This window comes from Suncus etruscus, chromosome 2 (assembly GCF_024139225.1).
Source record: "Suncus etruscus isolate mSunEtr1 chromosome 2, mSunEtr1.pri.cur, whole genome shotgun sequence".
In the NCBI taxonomy this organism is placed as follows: domain Eukaryota; kingdom Metazoa; phylum Chordata; class Mammalia; order Eulipotyphla; family Soricidae; genus Suncus; species Suncus etruscus.
The window spans coordinates 79,162,995-79,190,011 of record NC_064849.1 but is presented as its reverse complement, the minus strand read 5'-3'; the positions used below and the strand labels follow the sequence as shown (position 1 = coordinate 79,190,011).

The window sequence follows — 27,017 nt, the reverse complement described above, 5'->3', positions numbered from 1 at the left end:
AAGTTCAAGTCTAGTTTCCATGGAACATCTTCTTTAAAAAACATGCTCACAATAAATTTCTAAAATGTTCAGGACATTTCAGAATATTGGTAAACCATTTATGATATACCTCCAGCAATGTCTGGCCCCAGTTTATGACAGAGATAATTTTCAACTTTACAGTGTTGACCTAAGACCACACAAATCCACAAACACAAATGTTGAGCACTGTGGCAGACCCTACTTCACATAATAGTGTTTTGTTTGCTTCTCATCACTTATTTTCTTTTTTCTTTGCTTTTGCTTTTGGGGCCATACCGGTGATGCTCAGGGGTTATTCCTGGCTATGTGCTCAGAAATCACTCCTGGCTTGGGAGACCACGCCAGGGGATCAAATCGCAGTCTGTCCTAGGTTAGCACATGCAAGACAAACTCCCTACCACTTGAGCCACTACTCCAGCCCCTCATTACATTTTTTCTGACTTTCTAATTTTGATCTCTATCACTATAAAAAGTATGGAAATGCTCTTCCTTTGAGTACTATTCTTTTAGAAATCTGAGAATATCTAAAAGCTCAATTGAACTTATCCTAATAATCTATATAATTTATACATTTTCCAAAATTGTTTAGACTCAAAGATTCTCATTCTTGCAATATGTTTTGGAATTTTACTGGTGCTCTCCCCCACATGACAATAATTCTAATGCTGATGGAATCATAAGTATGTGCTGATAATTACCATTCCCAATCATGACATTATACCTTATGAATACCTTTTAGCAGGTAGGTGATGTGGACCACATCATTGTTATTTTCGGAATATTTTCAGAGCAGACATGACTTTGCTAATATCTAGCCTTTTTCAGATTCTGTACTCTGCTGAGAGAACTGTCAAGGTTTTATTGAAGGTTCATAACAAGGCATGCTCAATCAAAGAATAAAGGTATATGCTAATTGTTGCTAAATATAGTAATATCGAATATATTGGTGTGATTAATAAGTTGAGCATTTTTAGAGCCATGTGGAAATAAGTGCTCCTGCATGTAAAGCTCTCTGCTTTTGTTTATTTGGAGGTCACACCTGGAGGCACTCAGGGGTTACTTTGGACTCTACATTCAGAATAATACCTAGCAGGCTTAGGGAGACTATCTAGGATGCTGGGAATCGAACCCACGTTGGCCATGTGCAAGGCAAATGGCAACCTGCTGTATTATGGCCCAGCCCTCTGCTTTTTTAAGCCATCTTTTTTGTCGAACTTTGCCATAGTAAATGAACTAAACACATAAAAATACATTTTATTGTACATTTATTAGCAAATAAAGGATATAAAATATGTTTATAATCTATATAAAATGAGAGAAGTCTAAAGTGCTCACATATACACAATGACTTGGAGAAAAACCATTCTAATAATTGAGCTGAAAATTTGAAAACATAAAGTATTAACCTAAACTATGCAGGCAGCTTGGAAGAGAACAATTTTATTACTTTTCTGTAAATGAGTTTTCATAAATGCCTTAAAAAGGTTTATTCTCTTCATTAGGTAAGCATTCCCTTTAAAATTGTTTCTTCTAATTTGCCTAATATCTTTCTCACTGTTAATGGAAAAGCTAACTTTGACCTTTCCAATTTTATGAAACATTTTATAAAAAGTCCTCTATGCTTTAGAATCACTCTAAAAGTATCACAACATATACTTCTAGCAATAAAGAAATAATAATAATTATTATTCTGGCCAAGTAAGCAATATATTTTGCTTGGGTAATAATAATCACCTAAATCTATCATACTTGACTACTCCTATATCTTAATATCATAGATTTATTTTTTGTTGGCAGATGAGAATAAATTCAATTTGTTTTTTCAAAAGTATAAATTTGAAGAGCTATACTGTAAAGCACTCTGAGAATGTATTTATTAACAAATTATAGTCAACAAATAATTACAGTTAATTCACATGTTCTTAATAGCAATTTTAAATCTATTACATAGCAGATGCTAATTTATATGAGTTTACTTTAGTTGGTTCATTTTATTGTATGTTTGTTTTTATGTTTTTGGTTTGGGGTGACACTCTGGTGAAGCTCAGAGATTAAACATAATTCTGTGATCGGGGTCACCAGAAGTTGTTAGAGGATGCTACGGGGTTCTAGGGTTCAAACCCTGATTGGCGGCAAGCAATGCTAATGACTACCTGCTTTACAATCATGTTAGCCCTGATTTTGGTTTTTAATTTATCCTACTATATTTCAGATAACATTGTTTGTTCATTTGTTTTCTAATCCTACTATCAATTCTTTTCCATTGCGTAAAAGTAATTTATATCTTAGATACTTTAGATAGTACAGTTCAATGATTTTAGTGCTTGATAAGAAAAATGATGTAAAAACCAAAATTATCTAATACAGGCATATATCCTTGCCCATTGGTTATTTATTTAAAGACTTTTAATATTATAAAATAGTGGGGTATACTGCAGTGATAGGGTATTTCCCTTGCACGTGGCTGACCCAGGACAGACCATGGCTCAATCCCGGGGCATCCCATATGATCCCCCAAGCCAGGAGTGATTTCTGAGAGAATTAGCCAGGGGTAACCCCTGAGCGTCACCGGGTGCGGCCCAAAATAAGAAATGGAGAGATAGTAGAGTGGGCAGGACATGTACCTTGCACTCAGTAAATCTGGGGTCAGTCCATGACACCCCATATAGCCTCTTATGCCACGAATTACTGCTAAAATAAGTGCCAGGTATAAGTACTGCTGGCTGTGGTACAAAATAAAATCCAAAAAAGAAAAGTTAATAAGGAAATAGTGGCGAGGGAGATGGTCCAAATGGGAAGTCTCAGGTTTAATCCCCAGAACTGCATAGTTTGCGAGCACTTGATGAATTACTTTCCAGTCTGCAGGCCAAGAAAGCCTCCAAGTCAAGCCAACGTACTATCAGGTGTAGTTTAGCTCCCGTATTAATATTTTATTTATTTATTTATTTTGTTTTTGGGACCACACACGCTGGCTCTGCTCTCAGAAATTGCTCTTGGCAGGCTTGGGGGACCATATGGGATGCCAGAAAATTGGGGTTGGCCGAGTGCAAGGCTAACGCCCTGCCTCTGTGCTATTGCTCTGGCCTCTAATTTCCTTAATATCTACATCTTTATTTTACTTAATATTAATTACATTTTTCTCATTTTTAGTACTTAACAATTTTTAAATGTATTTGTTTTTCTGACTTTAAACATCTAAATGTATATAATGCAGATTTTTATCTACCCAAGAGCTTTACAAGTGACTTTGGTTTATTCTTCAGAAATTTCAAGCAACTGATTATAATGTGAAAAAAAGTATTTTTAGACAATTATTGATTGAGTTTGTGTTTTGATTACTGAATATGTATGGTTGTATTCCCTTAAGAATATAATATATGAACAGTGAAAATACCTGATAAAGAATATGATTATGCATTTTTTCATACTTTCCATCAATACATGTAGCATTTACTGTTTTATTTATTTAAAATTCTGTCTCCAGTACCTGAGAATTGTTTACAAAAATATTAAGGCACTTGCCTTAGATATCAAAGATACCAAAGATTCCATTCCCAGCACCATGCATCTCCATGAGGTCTTATAAGAGTTATCCCTGAGCACAGAACCCAAAGTAAACCCTGAACTCATCAGAGGCAAGCTAACACTTCACTTGAATAAGTTATTTTTAAAAAAATACCTATTAATTCATCATATAATTTATGTTAATGATTGGTGTAAGATTCTCCTATAAAATTAGTCAAATAATTGGTTTATCTACTAATAGAGTATACTTTATTACATATTAAGAACTTTATGTTTATATCTGTATCTTATACTTAAATTGTTGAATTGAATTATTTTATAAGAACATATGATAGTTATTGAATGGATTATTTATTTATATTTTTACTATTTAACATATTTATTCCAAAGTATTATTCAATTACATTCATTATAACTACACCCCTGAAACAAAATCAAATATCTGTTTTTCTATATCACAGTTGGATATTAGCTCTAGCAACTATGGTCTAATAACTTCCATGAAAGATAACTTTACCTATAGGTATTTACCATTTAAAGACTCATAGATATAATATTTGAATAAATATATTCCCTTCCTAATGTCTCTAATAACTAAACTTTCATTCTTCTAAGAAAATAATTCTTAAAAGCAAATTTTATTGTATTCTGAAAATTAATAAAAATTTTCTATTTCATTAGTCAGGAGAAATGATAAAGCTAAATCTTGCTTATTTTAAGTTCTCAAAGGTAATTTTATATAGGTTTATTATATTTAAGAAGCTAATAATTTAAATATAAAATATTTTAAATTTTTCAAATGAAAAAATGAGTAATAAATGTGTTTGTTCTCTAAAAATAAATTATGAATAATGATAAAAACAATAAAATTTAATTTTTCTATAAGATAAATAACTAAAATCTTTAAAAAGCAAGAGGTAAACCGGTTTAGGTTACTCATAAAAATTAAATTGATTTATATTTTTTGACATTTTGAGGCATTTTAAGAAGCAAAGTGGAAGTCTCTAAAACAATTCCTAATATACTTAGAAATTTAGACATATTTATTAGTAAAACAAAGTATTATTTAAATAAAAGTAAATAATTGTTGATACTTAAAATCCAGTGAAACAATTTAGAGTTATAGATATCTATCAAAATTTTCTAAATTATGTTAATAAATCTATAAATGTAAATGTTATGAGAGCTTTGTAGCAGTATAAAGAAATAAATTATTAAATATATTTTCTCAATTACTTGAGATACACAATAATTTTAAAAGCTATACCTGAGCCAAAAATATACTACACCTAACAGGTAGGGAGGCATTTGCTTTGCTTGCAGATTATGTGAGTTAGGTCCCCAGCAGTACCTATGATCCCCCAAGAACTTCTGAGAATAATCTTTGAGCAGAGTCAGTGATCCAGATCATCACTGGGTGTGAACCAAAATCAAAACTCAAAATAAAAATGGCTACACAATTTTGTTTCTTCATTTCCATCTTAATTAATGTCAACATTGTCATAGGTAATCACAAGTTCAACTTAACATGGTTTTTAGGTTAAAAGAATGATTGAATAGAAGATAAGACAATTGCATTGCATGGGGCTGATGCATATATAAGACTAGTTTGAACCCCCAACACCACATACAGTTTCATCAGGGGAAACTCCTGAGTAGAGTCAGTATGACTCCTGAGCACTTGTAGGTAAAGTTGAAAAATCCTAAATTAAACAAAAATTCATTTAAAGCGATTAAAAGCTAGCACTGTCCAGAGGATGTTGACCTTAAAAACTGCCAACTATGTTCAATTCCTGCACCACATATGGGCCCTTGAGCATATTCAGAAGCTATTCCTGAGCACAGAGCAAGGAGTAAACCCTGAGCACTGCTAGTTGTGGTCCCCAAAACAAACAAACAAATAAAAACAGAAGAGGAGAAAAAATTTTAAGGCTATTATGAAATATAGTTATATTTTGTTTGTTTGTTTGTTTGTTTAGGGGCCACACCAACTGTGCTCAGGAATTACTCCTGACTCTGTGCTCAGAAATCACCCCTGGCAAGCTCGTGGGACCATATAGGATGCGGGGGATCAAACCCGCGTCTGTCCCAGGTAGCAGCATGCAAGGCAAATGCTTTTATACTGCTATACTTTCACTCCAGCACTACAGTTATATTTTAAATAATTAGTGTGCATTTTTAATGGTGTGTTAACTCAAACAATTTAGTTCAAGAAAGTACTGAAAACAATGAATTTTTAAACAAACTATCAGAGATCTTATATTCAGTAATTAATAAATGATAATGATATAATTATAAAGCAGATAAAATTTTGATATGCTTCTAAGTTAAATTTTAGCAGCAGAATAATTCATAGTTTAAACTTGAGAATTAAGTTGACTTATGTTAAATCTTTTTACATCTTTACTTTCAACTTCGACTTAATTTGATCTTGGGTCTCAGTTTGTTCTGACTTAGCAATATGAAATCAGCTTTAATTTTTAAATTAATTTGAGCAGATTATTCAGCTAAAGAAAGGCAAAATAGCTATTTCAGTGTCATTATTATTTTGATAATCAATATAAATAAATGTACATTTTAAGAAGTTAGTACATACTCTGCAATCATTTATTTATGCTGATTTTATAGAATTGAGCATTCAAGAGGAAAAGCAAAAAACATTATCTACATAGAAATTTCTTATTTCTCTTTCGAGTGAACTAAATTTTTTATAACATTTTTGTTTATTCAAGGTTTTTTGTTGTTATTTTATTTAGTTCCATATGCAGTGTGCTGCTCAGAGTTCTGTGTTCATGGATCACCCATGGGAGGCCTCAGAGGACCAGGTAGAGTGCTAGGGATCAAATACAGGTTGGTTTGCATACAAGGTAATTGCTGAGCCCCTATCTAATCTCTCTTATCACCTCTTTGAAAATTAGTGTGGTTCTTTTTGTTTTTGTTGTTCTATATTTTTCCTGTCCTCTATTTCTTTTGTTTGTTTTTTTGGGCTACACCCAGTGATGCTCAGTGGTTACTTCTAGCTATGCACTCCTGGCTTCGGGGACCATATGGGACTCTAGGATCAAACAGAGGTCTGTCTGGATCAGCCACATGCAAGGCAAATGCCCTACCACTGTACTATCGCTCTGGCCCCCAATTATTTTTTGTTTTTGTTGTTCTATTTTTAATATGGCACAGGAAGCAAACTCAGATCTAATGTAATGAACCATTATCTTTATATGTAAGTGTCCTATTGAGCCCAAATTAATAATTTTTTATCATGCAATTGGATAGAATTGAGAATACTGGTTTTACATTTAAACCAAATATGCAGACAATATTAGTAAGGGTGTTGACTTTTATTCAAGTGTTACCTACATAATAGATACTGTCCTATAAGGATATTTTGATAAACAAATAACTTAAAGACTGTATGTCTGATGCTTATAGCAACTAAACTCCCTTCCTGGAGATAGATTTTGGAAAAGAACTATAGCAGGTAATCAGTGAAAGATTATAGATATAAAATTAAGACATTTATCAATTATACAATTCAAAACTAAATTTTAATTCTTCTGAAAATATGGTTCACCAATACTAGATTATTTTGTTTGCTAACAAAAGTCTATTCTCTCTATAATAGTTTCTCACTCTTTAGTTTTTTCTTTTGTCTAATGTGTCAAATAAGAATTATGATTCATTGTTTTTTCTAAATGACATCTTATATTTTTCTTTACTCCACTGACATTTAATTCTGCTATTATAGATACTACTTTGATGATTTGTGATACATGAGTTTAATTTTAATTACATCCTCTGAATGTATAAATTAAAATACTGTATTGCTTCATAAAAGTTTATTTATTCTTTCATATGCATTAAAATTATTTTGATTTGCATCTTACTGTAAAATAACTAAAATATATGAATAAATGCATTAACAAAGGTAGATTATATACTTAGAAGAATATGTGCATATGTATAAATATCTAACTGTATAAACAAAATAGATATTTTCTTATTCTAATGGTTTATGTAATTATGTGGTAAAGTAAAACATTTACAGTCTTAAAATTTGCTATAGTAAAAATAGCTAAGATTATGTTTCTCCTATAAAGCTTTCTTGGTTTCCTAATATAGAAATGGAATGGAGCTAAGAGAAGTTAAATGTCATCTGTACTTTTGCAGGTTGACTTCACACAAAATCAGTTTTAGAAAATAATTATTCTTGGGGTCTTATTTAAATATAGTACAACTGTGAAGAGAAACATATGGCATAATCCCAAGACTTTACTGCACTTAGCTATAGCAGTGTCTGAAAGTTAAAATTTTACTTTTTCTGGGGTATAAAATAGTCTTTAAGCAAGGTCTACCTGCTTATCCATTCAAATGCAAAACTTTTGTACATATTCTTCATTTTTCTTATTTTATATATATACCCTAAATAGTTTAAGTGATATAAGAAAGTACATTATATATTTTACAGTTTTTCATCCTAGATGTTGTTAAATAGCAAACATAATTTCCACTTAGAGTTCTTCAGAAAGTATCTTTAGAAAGTAATATATGAAATAATATTTCTATTAGTCTTCTATTCTTCTTTTTATCAATGGAAACCTGAAAATGTGTTCTGACATAAAGACCAGTTTCTTGGCTTCTATCTTTAATAGTTAAAAACGCTATTATTTTATTTAGTAGAGAACAAATGTATTTTGTTTATATGGTTTGTTACCCCAAAAAAATATTCATATAGTGATTGCGAGAAAAATTTTTCTTCACAAGTGTATCTGAGATGCAAATTCAGATTAAATACATAATTCTTTTAGAAAACACTAGATTATCTCTTTAGCATTGCAAAGTAAATGTAAATATACATTTACATACATATATATACATGCAGCTATACATAAAATATATATCTCTTTACAAAATTCTTAGAATCATTAAAGAATCATATAAGCAGTAAGTACTGAGAGGTTTAAAGCTCCCAAGGCCATCCTATGTAAAAGCAAATACAGAATATTTTGTAATAGTTATTATTAAATAATTATTCATGATAAAACTTGACAATACTTTTTCTTTTTTAAAAGGATGCCATGTTGCTCTGAGGTACTCCAAGCATGGTGCTCTAGGGGATTTCTACCCATTGCTCTGGGACTATAAGAAGTGACACTTGGGTAACTGGCATGACAGTCCCATTCTCATGCACAGGGATACATAGTGGGTCCATATGCCAGAGATCACTAGAGCCTCAGCAGCAGTCTTGGCGACTTACAAGGTTATACCAAGCGGTGAATAAAGAATGGCAATGAGATTTCAGGAATCAAACTGGAGTCCTGTGTGTGCTCTGTGTTGCCGCTGGCCCATGTACCATCCCCCTATTTCAATTAATTTTTTTTAAATGTAAAGCTAAAGGTTATGAAATTTTCAGTGTTTTTCAAACATCATTAACAAAATATTGAAGTATTGATTTCTTTTCATGAATATGAGATGAATTTTATATATTTTATCATTTGGTTAAACTCATTGTAACATGAAATTATTTCGATTTTATATTTATATTGATTATATACATGTCTATTAATTCCAATACGCTAGGAAATAGTTTTGGTATGTAGGGTTCCCCAAGAATGTCACAGAAAAATATTTTTCCATGTAGAATATTTATGCTACATTGAAGTAAAGCCAAACTAATAAAATACACTTACAATGTGCCATTACTCTAAAATTAATACACATTTACCATGTATCCATATAAATATTTTCTTGACTGACTACCTGACTTTAAGATTTACTGCAGAGCCAAAGTTATAAAGACAGTGGGAATTTCTGAACAAATAGTTAAAGAGAAAGATATAGCACCCTTAAACATTTATGCATAAATAATAAACTTATTTTAACAAAGCACCAAAGACATTAAAATGAAGAGAAAAATAGTAATTTCAAAAGAGTGCTTGTCAACAATATGTAAGCCACTATAATCAAAATAAAAATTATATTTAAAAAAAAGAAAATTTGTGAAAATTATCAAATTAAAAAACACATGTATGGAACTTACAAAGAACATTAAGAAAAAAAAAAACAAAAAAACACATGTATGTACAAGGAAATCTAGACAAAAACCTTGTATATTTCATAAAAGTCAAAATGAAATATGAACATAAATGTTAAATGAATTATTTTTAAAACTCTTGGAAGATGATATAGTATAAAAGCTATATTTTATTTCATTTATTTAAGCTATATATTTGTTATTTTTGTATCAAAAATTTTTCTTGTTTCATAAAATACATAGCTATACTTTATTAAAAATAATTTTAAAGTCTGCTCTGAAAAAGGCAATTTAAGACAAATAAACTTGGAGGAAAAAAAATCTGTGCAATACATTTTATTTAGAAAAGTTATCAAAAATATACAATGATACTTAAATGTAAGTAATAAAGAAGCAATTTTATGTAAGTTTAAAAAATGGGAAAAAATACAATGACAGATGTCTCACCAAGAATATATTTGGCTAATAAGTATAGAATAAGATCTCTCTATCAAGTTAGCAAGGACACTGAGCTATTAGTGCATGCCTGGTGCAATGGTTAAGATTCCAGACACTGATAACTTCCAAAGTTCTGATATGGTACAATGAATATTTTGCTGTTGATGGGATACAGAGTGATTCAGCAACTTTGAATAACTATTTAATAGCTTCTGAAAATTTTAAATGGCCTCTCATCACAGAAAAATAAAATACACTAGCAATACACTAGAATCTAATAATAATAATGTCTGAGTGCTTCAACACAGAATAGTTGAAAATTATGTTCATCTTAGAAATGCACAAAGATGGTTTGTGCTGTTATATTAACAATTTGAACATAGTCAAATGTCATTCAGAGGTGACACTCCACATAGTAAATAATGAAGACAGTAAAATGATTAGAGTTTCCAGGAGCTGGGTGTAGGAAGAGATGAATGAACAGTATATTAGAAACTTTAAGCTGTGAATAATCACTGTATGGCATCATACATTTTTTTAAACTCATAAAATGTCAGAATCAAGAAAACCCTGAGGGAACTTTGAAGCTGGATTCCTGATGACATGTTACGGTATGTTCATCAATGTTATAAATATATTCTATCAGGGAATATAGATTAGAAGAATATAAACATGTGTGGTAGTGAGGAATATTTGAAAAAAATTTACTCTTGAAAATTATCTACTCTAAAATTTTGCTGTGAGTAGAATAGATTCTAAATATGTTATAAAATGTTGATAATAATAAAAATGTACAGGGGCCAGAGCTATAGCGTAGCACTAGAGCTTTGCCTTGCATGCAGCTGACCCAGGACAGACCTGGGTTAGATTCAGAGTCCCATATGGGCCCTCAAGCCAGGAGTGATTTCTGAGCCCATAGCTAGGAGTAACCCCTGAGCGTCACCAGGTGTGGCCCAAACACCAAAAAAAAAAAATCACTCCACATTTCATTTAATTTTTACAATAAATGAAAATATATGGAACGGATATTTTCAGCATCTCTATGGATACTGAAAATGATGTAGAATGTTGTGGTGTAAAACATACCAATATTTACTTTTTTCCTGAACAAAAACAAGTTCAGTTTTGAAAAACAAAACACCTCTTTCCATTATTCATTTCAAGTAATCTGTAAGTAATTATATTATGAATAATAGTCCTATAATTATGAATCACTTACTTTGTCAACAGAGTCAAAACCATTCACCTTCATCATAAAGAAATGAATGCTTTCAAATTATCAAAATGATTGTATGTATTGCTAAGGAGGCCATGTGATATCATGGAAATATTTTCATCACCAAAATGTGATTGAGAATTGAGTTAATCCTTTCACCAAAGGATTAGATTTCTAAACTACATAGCAATATACAAATAAACTAAATTGATTTCTAAACAAAACTAGATAGCAATATATAAAGAAAGTAAATTGAAAAATAAAAGTAAAGAAAAAAGAAATAAAGAAAATAAAAAGAAATAAAGAAGTAAAAAAAAGAAATAAAGAAGAAAGAATAAAGAAAGTAAATCCTTGAAAAAGATTATTAGTTTGAATGCAAATCCTAAAATCATAAATTTCATGGAAGAATACAGGATAACTATATAACATTGTTCTTGGCAGAAAATTGCTAGAATTGTTGTCCAAAGAAAATAGAAACAAAAATATTTAAGTGGGAATTCATTACCTTCTAATGCTTATATACAGCATAGAAATCATCAAAGATTAAAACAAAAACAGCGAGGTGCGGGCCAAAGCAATAACAAAGTAGGTAAGGCATTTGCCTTGCATGCAGCAGACCCGGGTTCAATCTCCGGCATGCCATATGGTCTCATGAGTCTCCTAGTAGTATCTTTTGAACACTGTTAGATATTGCCCCAAATACAAAAAAAGTAAAAAAAGGAGAGAGGTAATTGGAGCTTATATATTTATGGAAGATAATATACTATTTTTTGGGACAGAGAAATGGTATACTGGAGAGAGCATTTGCCTTGCACATAGCTGACATGTGTTTGTTACATGTCCAGCATCCCACATGATCCCAGCACCATAAGGAGAATTCCCTGAACACAAAGCCAGTATGTATCCCTAAACATACCAATCATGGTACAAGAACAACAAACAAGCAAACTAAAAATAAAGAAAACATAGCTTATTTGCAAACCATATATCTAATAGAAGTTTGATGTCTTAAATATATAGATAGCTTTCACAATAGCAAAATTAAAGAATTTGAGTTTCAAAAGGGCCAGAGGGACTTTTAGGCTCACAGAAGACCAAGTGAAAGATTTTCATTATTATTAATGATCAGAAGATATTTTCAAAATCACCTTGTATTTGTTAATATGATGTCTTTTAAAAGCAGGTTATGAATTCTGGGGAGGGTTTGAAGCATAGAAAATATGTGTGCCCATGGTTAAGAATGTAAATTGTCTTAGACACTACAGAAAGCAGTCTAGAGAGTTCTCAAACATTTTATACAGACCATTCATACACTATCTTCTTGCATTTATCTGAAGGATATAGAGTTATAATCTCAAGAAGTGTCTATACAATTCTGACATCTTTGATAGAAATTGAATCGACTCATCCTAAGTGAAATACGAAGGAGAAGATCAAATCTGGAATTTCATTTAGATGTGGAACTAATAAACTAATAGTAGCAGAGAAGATTGGTGCTTTCAGCTGACGCAGAAGTGAGACGTATGGGAATGTGGAAAAGGGGTCAGACTTTTCAGTTATAAATAAAAATGTTTGGGATAATTAATTATATCATAATTTTTGAAACTAATAATATGATGCGGCCTAACTGGAATTTGCTAAGTGTAAGTCCTAAAATTTCTTGTAACTCAAAAACAATTTGAAGCAATGGCAGGAATTGTGATTCAACTAAAACAATTGTGGTTGTTGTTTTACAACATAGATGTTTATCAAATCCTTGTGCTATGGACCTGAAACAATCATATGTGATATGTGAAAACAATCATAATGTGACATGTAAATTAAAATTAAATGAAAAATAAAAATATATTGGCAGGAGAATATATAAAAGTTAGCTATTTTAATATAATTTTAATTTTTATTAAAAATTTCCAGTTATTTTAAATAATCATTTGTATCAATTTGCTTTATAAAATAATTTAGTTTGAGTAAAGATAGTTGTGCTAGAATAGTCATTAATTACCAATTTTAATAAATAAACTATTTTTAATTTATAAAATTAATATAAATTTAATATATAAAATGAATTTAATAATACATTTATTACTAAACTATTTAATTTTTGGTGTTGAATTTTGTTTGAAAAATGTTGCTCAACATAATAATATAATGGGGAAACTATAAATTGATAATTAAGTACTGTACTTGTTATATATATATGAATATATGGAAGTTATAGGTACATAAAATAGATTATATTTATACAATTCCTAAAATATTTTTTTAGTATTTGAGGCCACACCCCATGATACTCAGGGGTTACTTCTGGCTTTCGTTCAGAAATCAATTTTGGCAGGCTTGGGGGACCATGTGGGATGTCGAGGATCTAACCCAGTTTGGCAAAGTGCAAGGCAAAAAAATCCCTACCCACTGCTATTGGTCAGGCCCTATCTAAAATATCTTAGATGAATCTAAATTTGAATGGCTGATTTTATAATTCTACACACACTTGAAGTAATTAGTTTATATTTTATCTAGGACTTTTATGTGTTTGCAATAAAAGTGGCATTAATGAGGAGAAAATTACCTACTAAAGTATGCCTGTACCCCAAACACAGAAAAATACTCATTTCCAATGTGACTAAACTTTCAGCAGTTTTCAATGTTACTTTTGTTTTTGATTTTTGTTTATTTATTTATTTATTTTTGGTTTTTCACCACAACTGGCGACACTCATGGGTTATTCCTGGCTATGAGCTCAGAAATCACTCCTGGCTTGGGGGATCATATGGGACGCCAGGGGATAGAACTGTAGTGTGTCCTAGGCTAGTGCAGGCAAGGCAGACTTCTTACCACTTGTGCCAACGCTCCAGCCCCTTTAATGTTATTTTTTATTATTAAGTGACTATATTTGTGAAAATACTCCAACAATCTGACATGGATATACTGATATTACTCCCATTTGACTTACTGGAAGCTCTTTTCATAAGCAACATAAAAATAATTATCAAAAAATAAAGTACAAAAATACAAAAGTACTTTGTAATTCTGTATACAAAATTAAAGTACAAAAACATTGAGTGCTCAATGGTGAAAGGGGATGTTCTTTTTATGACTGAAACCCAGCTACAAACATGTTTGTAATCATGGTGCTTAAATAAAGATATTATTTGAAAAAAATTAAACACACACATACACACAATATGATAATATTACCCAAAGACAATAGAAATGAGTGACAGAAGACCCAATCCATGGTAGAAAGCTTGCCACAAAAAGGTGGTGGTGGTGGTGGTGGTGGTGGTGGTGGTGGTGGTGGTGGTGGTGGTGGTGGTGGTGGTGGTGGTAGTGGTGATGGTGAGGGTGCAATTAGGATAGGGAAGGAACTACTATGACATTGAGAGCTTGAAGTAAACATTCTGGACAAGTACTGAGTAGTTAAAGGAGATAAAGTGTTGTATATGATACATTTTCAGTAACAGTATTGCAAATCACAGTTTCTATAAGGAAAAAGAAGGAATAAAAGAGAGACAAGTGTCTGCCACAGAGACAGGCTGGAGTTGGGGTAGGAGGGAAACTGGGGACAGTGGTAGTGTGTAGTATGCACTAGTGAAGGGATAGATATTTGGACATTACATTCAGATGTATGAATTCATGCATTCAGATATATACTTAAACTCAATAAAAAATTAAAAAGTCATTGAGTGCTCAATGTGTATGAGATGTTGTTGAGGTCATGATGCCAATTTTCAACTTTCAACAATTTTGACTAAATGTTACATCAATTACCATTAGGTGACAAATAGAAACATTTAAATAAAGTAGACTGAGGCAGAGCCTATCCTGAAGGATTGGGGAAAAGAGAGTTCCAGAATAAGCTCAGGTGTCTCTAGTATCTCATTTCTTTCTGAGAAGTCTAAGAGATTGCTGTAGCACTCACCCACACAAAAAAATAGACATGCCTAGAAAATCCAAGTGTATATCTAAATATTTTAGTGTATATCTAAACATTGATATTTATTTCTACAATCATTCTTCAGAAAACATGAAGATCATCATTCCCGCAGATAAAGAAAAGATGATTTTGTTTGTCCAGCTGATGCCATTCAAGATTATTGTTTACTCCAAGGACACGGAAGTCAGACAATACTGATGTGGTTGCCAAAGCAGTTCTGTATTTTGACAAACCTGCTTGTGAATCAATTAGATTAGTCTGTGTTGGCAGTTTTAGTGGAGACAGTCACCTATCAGAAGCTAGATCAGGAGACTTCTTGATTCCCAAAGAGTAATGTATGTCAGATCTATCTCTTGTGACATTAAAATAAATAGAAAAATAGTTTTATGGCTGGAGAACTTCTCTAAATGCAGGTATGTATTTTTTTTCTTACAACGCTTTATTTTGCTTTTATTTAGACACCATGATTACAAAGTTGATCATGATTGGGTTTTAGTGTTACAATGTACACCACCCTTAACCTGTCACTAACGTCCCCAGTTTCCCTCCCACCCAGTTTTAGACTTGAATTATTTTTATTTGGTAGCTTGTTACTGTTATTTTTCATATGTCAGAAGATATTTTAACTTACTGATTCTATTTAAATTACTGCATTAATACCCATCAGATAAGGGGCTAATCCCCCAAATATACAAAGCACTGACAGAACTTTACAAGAAAAAAACATCTAATCCCATCAAAAAATGGGGAGAAGAAATGGACAGACACTTTGACAAAGAAGAAATACAGATGGCCAAAAGACACATGAAAAAAATGCTCCACATCACTAATCATCAGGGAGATGCAAATCAAAACAACGATGAGATACCACCTCACACCACAGAGAATGGCACACATCACAAAGAATGAGAATAAACAGTGTTGGCGGGGATGTGGGGAGAAAGGAACTCTTATCCACTGCTGGTGGGAATGCCGTCTAGTTCAACCTTTATGGAAAGCGATATGGAGATTCCTCCAAAAACTGGAAATTGAGCTCCCATATGATCCAGCTATACCACTCCTAGGAATATACCCTAGGAACACAAAAATACAATACAAAAACCCCTTCCTTACACCTATATTCATTGCAGCACTATTTACCATAGCAAGATGCTGGAAACAACCCAGATGCCCTTCAACAGACGAATGGCTAAAAAAACTGTGGTACAAATACACAATGGAATATTATGCAGCTGTCAGGAGAGATGAAGTCATGAAATTTTCCTATACATGGATGTACACGGAATCTATTATGCTGAGTGAAATAAGTCAGAGAAAGAGAGAAATGGTCTCACTCATCTATGGGTTTTAAGAAAAATGAAGACATTCTTGCAATAATAATTTTCAGACACAAAAGAGAAAAGAGCTGGAAGTTCCAGCTCACCTCAGGAAGCTCACCACAAAGAGTGATGAGTTTAGTTAGAGAAATAACTACATTTTGAACTGTCCTAATATTGAGAATGTATGAGGGAAATGGAGAGCCTGTTTAGAGTACAGGCGGGGGTCGGTTGGGGAGGAGGGAGATTTGGGACATTGGTGATGGGAATGTTGCACTGGTGATGGGTGGTGTTCTTTACATGATTGAAACCCAAACACAATCATGTATGTAATCAAGGTGTTCAAATAAAAAAAAAAGAAAAGAAAAGAAAAATGCATAAGATAAAAAAAATTACTGCATTAGTAGCACAAGCAAAAGCATAGCAGATAATGTGTTTGCCTTGCACATGGCTAACAGGGTTCAGTACCTGGCATCCTATATGGTCCTCTGAGACTGCCAGGAATGGTTTCTGAGCACCACTGGGTATAACCCAACCCCCCAAATGAATAAATTATTGCATTAAAAGAATATTTATTTGAATTATTTGATCTTATGATAGTAGACTTAGAAAATAAAACATTACTAATTTAAACAGTATATCATGCTTTCCGAGGTGACACCATATTCAATTATGGAAATTTCCAGTCAATATTAGATTTAACATTTTTGTTTTCATTGTGTTTTTTTTTTCTTGAAGGAGGTTATCTGAGCCATCCTCAATGGTGCTTAAGGCTTATTCTTGGCTTTTTGCAAAGCTATCACTCCTTGCAGTACTTGGGGGGGTGGTGGTGGTGGTGGCTGAGGTGGTATCATATCATATGTTGTGGATTACAACAAAGATTAGCCTTAACTTTTCTATTACCTATCTGGTCTTTTTTCAGTTTTATATTATCATTTTTATAACTTTCAGTATTTATTTTAAAACTGTTAATGTTTTTGAAATGCTCTGTAAATATATTCAACGGCAGTCACATATTTTAAAATCATGCATAATATTTCAGTCTTTTGAAATGGGATACATCAGCATTTAGCATTTATTATTTGAAAGACTACCAACAAAGACGATATCCATATATATATGTCTATATATATAACTGGATTTTTGTCCAAAAAAGTAAAATGTGATATGCTCACAAAAAAACAAAAAACAACAACAGCAAAAAAAAAACCACTTTTCTCTTATCATACCTAAACATAGTTTAGATTTCTCTCCTGAATAGAAACACATTTCTGAGAAAAGCACTGAAGTCACTTTAAGGGATGGCATCATGTCCAAAGAGCATTACCATTTCCAATATTCATAATTCATTGGTCTACATATTTATACCACTTGTTCTATACAATAACATCTTATAAGCATAACATTCCCCCTCTATGTTATGTAGTGTCTTGGAATTGAATTTCTACTTTAATCTTTTTTGATCTGGTTCTGATATAATAAGTTTTCACCTTTCAGAAGTATAAGAACAAATCACATGCCTGCTTCTTTCTTCCTTCTCCTCTTCCATCTCTTAGTTACTTGGGCATGTCACACGAAGTTGAAGTGGACAGCAGAAGCAAAGTTGAACCAAAATTAGTTGTAAAATATACTGACAAATCAATATATCAGGAGTCAAAGTGCAGTGTCTCTCTCAATAGCACAAGAAGATAATAGAGGTTTTAATATGGATGGTGGTTGGAATGGGGATTTTCTTGCTCTTTCTTACTTTATGGAACACTTTGTTGATTCACAGCTTTCCCCAGAAGAGAGATCCCAGCAAAATCTAGACTTTGAACAACTTCTAATTTATCTTAAATAAGAACAAACTCTAACTGTACTCAATAGTCACAATAAACTAAATGGCTCAATAGTCACGATAAACCAAGAAATTCATATTGCAACTGATAATAAACAAACAAAAACCTGTAGGAGAAACTAAGTGGGAAATCAATATTTCAGAGGAAATAAATAATGTTACAACACTTCTATTACATTTCAGGCACCGCCAAAATAGAGCCTCAATCATCAGAATTTTTCTTTGGAATTTAATTATTAAATCCAATTTATACCTTAGATATCAAGAATGAGAGCATGACAGTGTGCTTGTCCAAGACCCAGGCCAAATCCTAATTCAGGAATGAATCCCAGATTTTTTTGGTGGTGATTCTAGAAGTGTCCTCCTACTCCTGTCATCTACAGTCATTGCCTTGTCAAGTACCATGTTTTCTGCAGTGCGTTCATGCAGAAGTGAGTATGAGATGCTTCTTTTCTGTGACACACAGAAAAGAGCATTTTCTATTCTTACCTAACTGCACTACTGCCCACATCAAGGTCTTGTGCAGTAACAGCTCCGATGATGGTGCCCACGGGGGTGTCTTCATACACTTCCATGGTGTACAGTGGTTTGCTAAACACAGGGGGCTCATCCACATCCAATACGCTAATCTTCACTGTGGCCGTGTCTTTAAAGGGGCCCGCAGAGTGAAAGCGATGATCCAGGTGAAGGTTGGAGGCTTCCACTTTAAACGTATAAGCCTTCTTCGTTTCAAAATCCAGTGGCTGTACCAAAGACAAATGACAAGTGAGGAGAAGCATCCAAAAAATTTGTGGGGACACATTGCTTAGAGATTTAGAAGGTGATATCACACTGGTCTGTCTTCAAGTTATCTTGTGTAAGTAGTGGTCAAAGGAAACTGAACCTACTTGCAGGATTTTCTGGAGAGCTTGTAAAAGACAATCGGTTACATGCGTTAAAATGACATAGACGCACATATAGAGGCTAAATAAGTTATATTCTCTTTATAGGAGCAGCTACACAGCCAGAGTATTTGAAAGCCGTTTTTCTGATCTGATCCAATTCTGACCTCTAGTGGAATTTTTCAGTAATTAAAACAAAACAGTTGAAAGTAGATTTGTGATTATACTTTGGATTTCAGTTATAATAAATGTATCTTTTGACATGTCTTTACTAATTTAAATATAATATTCTTATATATCAAATGATTTTCTTGAAAATGTCATTTTTGCTGAAGCAAAACCAAGTCAAGATGGAAAATAGATTCTAGGTGTTAGAAAAATAATGTTGATATTTTACGACATTTATAATTTATGGGCACTGCAATGCATCACCAACAATACATAATACCAAAATAATAAAGTTAAACATTTCTAATAATATTAAAGAATCAAACCAAATAATTGAACTCACTTTCTAATAGAGTCACTGGGTCTCATTTTTATATTTACCACTGCTTATATTCATCATATTCTGAAGAAGAAAAGCCTTAGGTTTCAAACACCAAAGCTTCTATTCTTATATTCTACAAAGTTAGTTTAATTGAGTGAAAAATTTAATGCCAATATATCAAGTTTCTAACTATCTATAAATAACTAAGAAAGTATACAATCATTATTGGCATAGGCTTTCCTGGGATCATTCATTTCTATGTTCAAATTATTTTCCTCTATCAGTTTATAGGGACATGATAATTGACTCAATACTTTCTTCTACTTACCTAAAAGTTTGTTTACATTATATATAATCAATTTTCTTCCACATCTATATATTTATGCAAAAGATTTTGATTACTCCAAAGGCAATTATAAAAGTAAAATTCCTAATGCCACATTTGCTTGAGATTATAGCTATTGGTTACACAAACACAAATATCTGGCTAAAGAAGGAAGATATTTTTACAATGCTTCTGTTGTTTTCCATTTGAGTATCATGTTTTATTTAAAAAGTAAGACTCAAGGAAAGACAACTAGTCTTCAAAGTAAAAGAACAAACTAAGTAAATAAAACTTGAATTACTTGGAATGGTTCAACTACAGTTAAGAACAAGAAAGGATCTTACCTGAGTGAAAACATAATTAAATTTTTAATTATTACACTAATGACCTTCAATTAAAAAGAGAAGAAATATCTAAAAACAAGTAATCAGTTAAAAAGGGTTTGTTTTTGAGATATTTAAGGAGAAAATGGTAGCAAGGCCTGTGATAAACTTCTGGGAAGAGAGAAAGAGGTATTAATAACTAAGTTTTAATTTTCTCTCTATCTATGCAATTAATAAATAGTAGTAAAAACACTATTTTGTTAAAGGAATGCCATAGTTAAAAAAGTTCTAAATCTCCCATCAAATATTTAATATGTTTTAATGTAATAAGATGCTATAGAATATGTCTGATAAAGAAAGGTAAGATGAAGGACAGATGAAGTAATAAACTATAAGGACAAATGAAATATATTTTTAATTTTTAATTCTACGATTGTTAAATACATATGAACTTCTTATGAAAATAGTTTCTACTTTCTGGTCTAAGACTATTCAGATTCAAATGTAAGGGTCTTTTGCCTTGAAAGCAAATTCAATTCTCTTGGTTCATATTGTTCCCTTTTATGGCCAGTGTTACATTTCCTAGACTTAGAATTGGGATTATCTGACTATTTCTAGTCAAACCTACACTTTACCTTACTCGATTAACATACCACCAGTTGTTTGATGAACTCAATGCCCCATTTCAAAGTTTACTTCAATCTAAGAATGAAGAGTTCTGAAATAGTTCCTATGTCTTTAGGACATCAGACACTGTCTATACCTTTTAAGCTTTTCTGACCCATCACAGCAGGCAACACCTGTAGCCAAGCTAATATTAGAGATGAAAGAACCTTTCAGTACATACCTTTTTTTTTTTCTTTTAGTGACTGAAAAGAAATATCCTGCAGTGATGAAAGTACTGAAGAAAATTGTTGAAGAAATGCCATAGTATCCTAGGCAGTGAGTGATTTGGGCTCTTAGCAAATCCACTTTATAAAATAGGGAGCTCTGACAGACCCAAGAGAATTGGCCGTTATCTTATTCTTGATGATTTTATCCTATTTACTTAACTTTTCTACAGTTTTTTTTTTCCTGAGGAAGGTGCTGGTGACTTTGAGAAGAGAAATTCAACAAACATTAAAATAAACACATAGTAGAATAATTGCTATTTATATAAGATGAACAGAATTGTGTTCATATTTTTCTGTCCATCTTGGTTTTGATTTTTGAGCCACACTCAAAGATGATCAAGTATTAGTCCTGATTATACCCTCAGAAATAGCTCCCGATGGTGCTCAGAGGACAAGTTGGAATTCTGGGTATCAAACCCAAGTCAGCTGTGTGCAATGCAAGTGACTTACCTGCTATACTATCTTCCTGCCTTCCCCATATTTATTTTTTTTAAAAGTAACTATAGGCCTGGAGAGATAGTATTAAGAGGTAGGACACTTGTTTTGTATACAACAGATCCAGCTTCATCATTTTTACAACCTTGATTCCTTGAGAATAGCCAGGAGTGACCCTTGCCTTTAAAGCCAAAATTATTGTTTTCTATTGTAGAAATCTATTATTATGAAGTGGAGCTGATTTAACTTGCCTTTTTTGAAGGGTCCAGGGTGCACACCTGATGGTGTTCAGTACTACTTCTGGCACTATGCTCAGAGAAACCAAGGCAGGGATACTGGTAATGGGAATCAACTTTTAGTTGACCACGTAAGGCAAATATTTATCTGCTCTAATGTCCCTATCATTCCAAGCTCTTCAAAAATGCATGGTATTCTCTTGGAATCAAAGATATAGTGCAGGAGGTAACACATTGGCCCTGTGTGGCCAACTCAGGTTCAATCCCAGCACCCCAGAAGACAGAATTTTAAAAAATCCCTCAAATCCTTGTCCACTAACAATCTACACGTCTATAAAATGCCCAATGCTTTAATATGTGAATAGACTATATACTGAATATATAAATATATAAATAAATAGATTATATAAAATTATATATTTTAATGATTTACTTTTCATAATCATTTCTAGCTTAGTTAATTAAAATGTTACTGGAAATTTGTGAATTTTGTGAGCCCTTAAAAGAAAGATGACTTTTGTACTAAACGTGTGATTATAAAAACCACACAAAGGAGATGACAATGAACTTTTATGAAAAGCCAGAAAAATAACTTGAATTAGTAAGATATAAAAATATATTTTTAAAATGCCAATAAACTTGGAAAATCCTATTGGTCATTTTACTAAGAGAAGAAAAGCACAACCTCAAACCCTGGATTTTAGCTGGGAAACTTGAAACAGAAAATGATTTATCTTATTTTCTGAGTCACCATAGGTTTTATTGCATCTCTCTCTTGCTTCAGTTTTGTGATAAGTATTGCATTATTCTCACCAATTTAGCAAATAACCTTTTTTACTAAATGTGTTCATAAGCATTAAGACTTCAGAGTTTCAGTCTTAATGGTCAGTAGAAAATAATATTATTAGTGCAATGAAATGACAAAAACCATAGATTACTGAAAATGGATAAAATCTCTTTCAAGACACATAGTTAAAACACATACACATCAGTCTGAACCTGGTTTAAAGTCGTAAGGAACAAGCACTTGTAAATACATTTATTATATCAAGCTGAACTATAAAGATAAGACTTTCAGCTTACACATCATTTTAAAAGACTCAAGCATTAAATGACTGTTAGAAATTATTTTTCAGACCTTTACAATATATTTTTGTTGATTAAGTTAACATTGGTTTATGAGAGTATAAATGTGCCTGTTTTAGAAGCATATTAGAACCATCCCACACCTAGTAGAAAAGTGCCAATATTTCTTCTTTAGTTCTCCCTCTCCACTTAGTAACTTATTTATTTATAATTGAAAGTGCCATAATGTTTATTTATTTGTTGGTAATGTGTCAATTCTATGATAAAATTCTACCATTACTTTGGTTACCAGTATTTTGGTTAGGACATGATACAAGTCCAATCTTCACTACATATAGTCCAACAAGTATCTCTGACTATAGCTATGGAAACCCAATAGCGCCGAGGGATGTGAACCTTGATGTCCCAACATTGCAGAGATGACATGGGTATTTCCAGAACAACTGGGGCCAAGTATCATGGTATCCTCACATCCTTGCATTGAACTCCTGGATTGAATTGGTAAGACTCATTAGATTTCCTTCAGCACTAAAACACTGCTTTGGTGTTCTACACCACCCCAAATAAAAGAAAGTTGGAAAAAACTCAAAAATGAGAAAAAAAAACCACAATATGCTAAATAACTATTTTATCAAAGAATAAAGTAAATATTTTTGAAACAATTATGAAGGCAATTTATCAAATCTATGGATGACAGTAAAAACAATATAAAATGGAGAATTTAGTTATAGGTTCAGATGACCAAGAAGAAAAAGTTCAAATAACTTATCCTCACAGTTGAAAAACCAGAAAAGGAAGAGTAAATTAATGTCAAAATGAAAAGGAAAAAGGAAATAATCAAAATTATGGCATATATCAATAGTTTAGAAATTAAGAAAACAATACTATAGGTTAGTAAACATAGAATTTATTTACTTAAGAATAAGTTTCAAAATATAAAAATTAATTAATAAACAAAGGGAAAGAGAAATATGCCACAGAGATAGTGCTATTACCTGTGACTAACCTCAGTTCAATCCCTGGCATTGCATATGACTTTTCAAAACATTAGCAAGAATGATCCCTGAGCACAGAATCAGTAATAAGCAGAATTTTGTCCATATATATACCCAACAGATCATATCATATGAATATGTGCAGAAAATATATTTGATAAAATTCAGCTAAATAAAAACTGAAGAATCAGTAACCCCTGAGCAATGCCAGGTGTGGCCCAAAAAGAAAAACAAAACAAAACAAAAACAAAAACAAAAAAAACTGAAGAACCATACCTCAAGATAACAATGTCTATTTACAACAACCCACAGAAACCATCATAAATAATGACAAAAAGCTGAGATCAAACTCAAGGAAAAGACATCCATACTCTTTATTATTCAATATAATTTAGAAATTCTTTGCCATAAAGGTATAAATATAATATCAAAGGGATCTATAGTGAAAAAGTTAATCTATCATTATTTTAATATGCTATGCATATTTATATCAAGAATGTATCTTTGAGACAATTAAAATAGTAAAAAATGAATAAACAAAATTACAATTAAAACATTTTTAAAATAATAAACCCTGCAACACAAATGTGGGCTAGAAAATCAATGACAAATATTTTTCATTTCTATATGCAAATGATGAATTAGATGAAAACTTTACTTAATCATTTCATTTAAAACATTGGCCCAAATATCAAACATCTAAAAAAATATGTGATAAACTCATACAACAGAACTGCAAATTAAGAGTGAGAGTCTAGGTGAGCGTGAAATAGAAAACTAATCTATATTAATTGATTCAAATAGAAAGAGGTTCAAATTCACTATCCCACATGAAGCATTATTCAGTTTCAATGAAATCCTATATATTTACCATATTCTAATACTTGAAGTAGCCTATAAATATGTAACAAGTAATAAAACCTCCAAATACCTCAAACGATTTTGAGAAAAATAGGTTTTGCATTTTATGATTCTAGATTATACTATAAAGCTATCGTAATCATAACTTGTTGTATTGGGGAATAAAAAGATAAATTCTCAGACAGATGGAACAGAATTGAGAAACAATAGACAACCCCTAAGAATTATGGATAGCTAAACTCTGACAAAAGAACCATATAAATGAACAAAGTAGACCTGCAAAGACTCTTCACAAAAATTATGGTGTGAATCTGGACAGAGTCACACGAAACAATAAAAACTCGAGCTCTGTCTCAGACTATGATATTGAGTATATTAAAAATCTCAAGATTCAAGCAAAATTCATAAAATATAATGAGATCTGGGGAGCAATCCAGTTATGAAAAATATCTTGCCCAGAAAACCCAAGCTTTCTGGATTTTTCTTTCCAGTAATAAGCACAATAATAATTATAAGAAATGTTCCCTAATTAGTCATCTTATATTGTCTCCTGTTGCTTGACTTCCTGACCAGGAATTGCTCTAACGTTGTCAATAATTCAATACAATTACAGGAAAGATTATTATGTCACCACATCAGGAGAAGAAAAGGGGAGAGCAATTCATATGCATCAAAAATCGCTGGTCAGTTTTCTATTTTGTTGTTTGAAAAGTTCTTCAATCTCCAGAGAAGTATTAACAGACAAATCCTCCATTTCTGGTTTATATAACTGGAGAAAAAGTTCTATAAACCTGTTTACCCCAGGAGGCAGGCAGGCTTTTGTTTAGAGAAGACATATAATTCAACTTGCAATATTTTGAAACTCAAAAAGGTTATGGGATGCACCAGAGAAATGAAAGTTTAGGGCTGGAGTGATGGTACAGTTTTGCATGTAACAGACCCGGGCTCAATTCTGGACACCTCATATGTCTTCTGAGGCAAACCAGAAATAAACTCTGGGCACTGAGTGAGGAGAATATCCTGAGCACCACCGGATGTGCCCTAAAAACAAATAAACAAATGTCTGAAAGACCATAGAACAATCTATCTGGTTTATATAGAAAATAATTTAGAGTTGGTGCATAGTTTTATGAAAGTCAAATAAGGAATTGCAAAAAAAACAAGGAAAACACCAATACTTACAAAATCAAAAATATGGTATTTATAGAAACAAAAGTTGACACCTTATTTTTCTTTAAAATTAAATATAGAAGTATTTTGAAGCTAATAAAATGTGTTTTTGACAAAATAGTGTCTCATTGTTTCCTCCAATAAAATTAGAAACCACAAGATGGTGCTGTTTTCAAATCGTTTCACGTGGACTTACTCCATGCAAAAGAAAATTTTAATGTCTAATTAGGTCATAACAAAAAAGTTCAATGTGATCGATCGAGAATTGGTTTGTTTATTAAAGAATCCAAGTAAACAAGAGAGTTTTTCTTTTATATCAACAGGAATAAGAAAAAATGTTTTATATTCAAAATGATCACAGGTAGGATTTAGAAATGAAGTAATATTGCTAAGTAATATCAAAATAGTAAGATTTTTTAAGTACAAAAACACTTATTCATAAAGAAACATAAAAGCATTTCATCAATTTAAATTTTAAACACAATATATCACTTTATGTTTCCAAGAGTTGTTTTATAAAAATGGTTCAGAACAGTTGGTAAAAATATGTAAGATATTTAAAATTCTTTTTCACATAATAGTATTCACACAGTATTTTAATTGCTAAATTACTTAAGCGTTAACTAGAATACCACTTTATTGTTATTAATAAATTACTATTTTCATCTTTGAATGCTTTCAAATAGAGTGCTCTTCATTTCCTTTAAGTAAATGAGCTTTTATTTTTTGGAGTATTTAGCAGATAAAAATTAAATATTATTCTACTAAGATTTTCACTTCATAGGCTAATTTCAAGTATAAAAGAGATCTTATTTTCTAATTTGAAATGTAATGTCTCCTTTATTTTAAGCTGTGTAACTTACTTATAAAGTTTACTAATCAATTTTTGTTAATATTCATAATAACGTTAACCTATGTAGGTAGGTCAATGTATTTATACATATCTTGTTTATTGTATATAAAAGTAGAATAAGTAGTTTTTCATATTGTTTCATAAACCAGTA

At 31.7% G+C, this 27,017-nt stretch overlaps 1 protein-coding gene across 1 annotated transcript in view; it reads right to left on the bottom strand.

The window, feature by feature from the left end:
• Window positions 1-27,017, bottom strand: part of CDH12 (cadherin 12) — a 1,029,254-nt gene that overhangs the window by 31,917 nt on the left and 970,320 nt on the right. Inside the window, exon 9 of the mRNA XM_049768382.1 lies at window positions 18,808-19,061. Coding sequence (XP_049624339.1) covers window positions 18,808-19,061 — 254 coding nt within the window. The remainder of the gene's footprint in view (window positions 1-18,807; window positions 19,062-27,017) is intronic.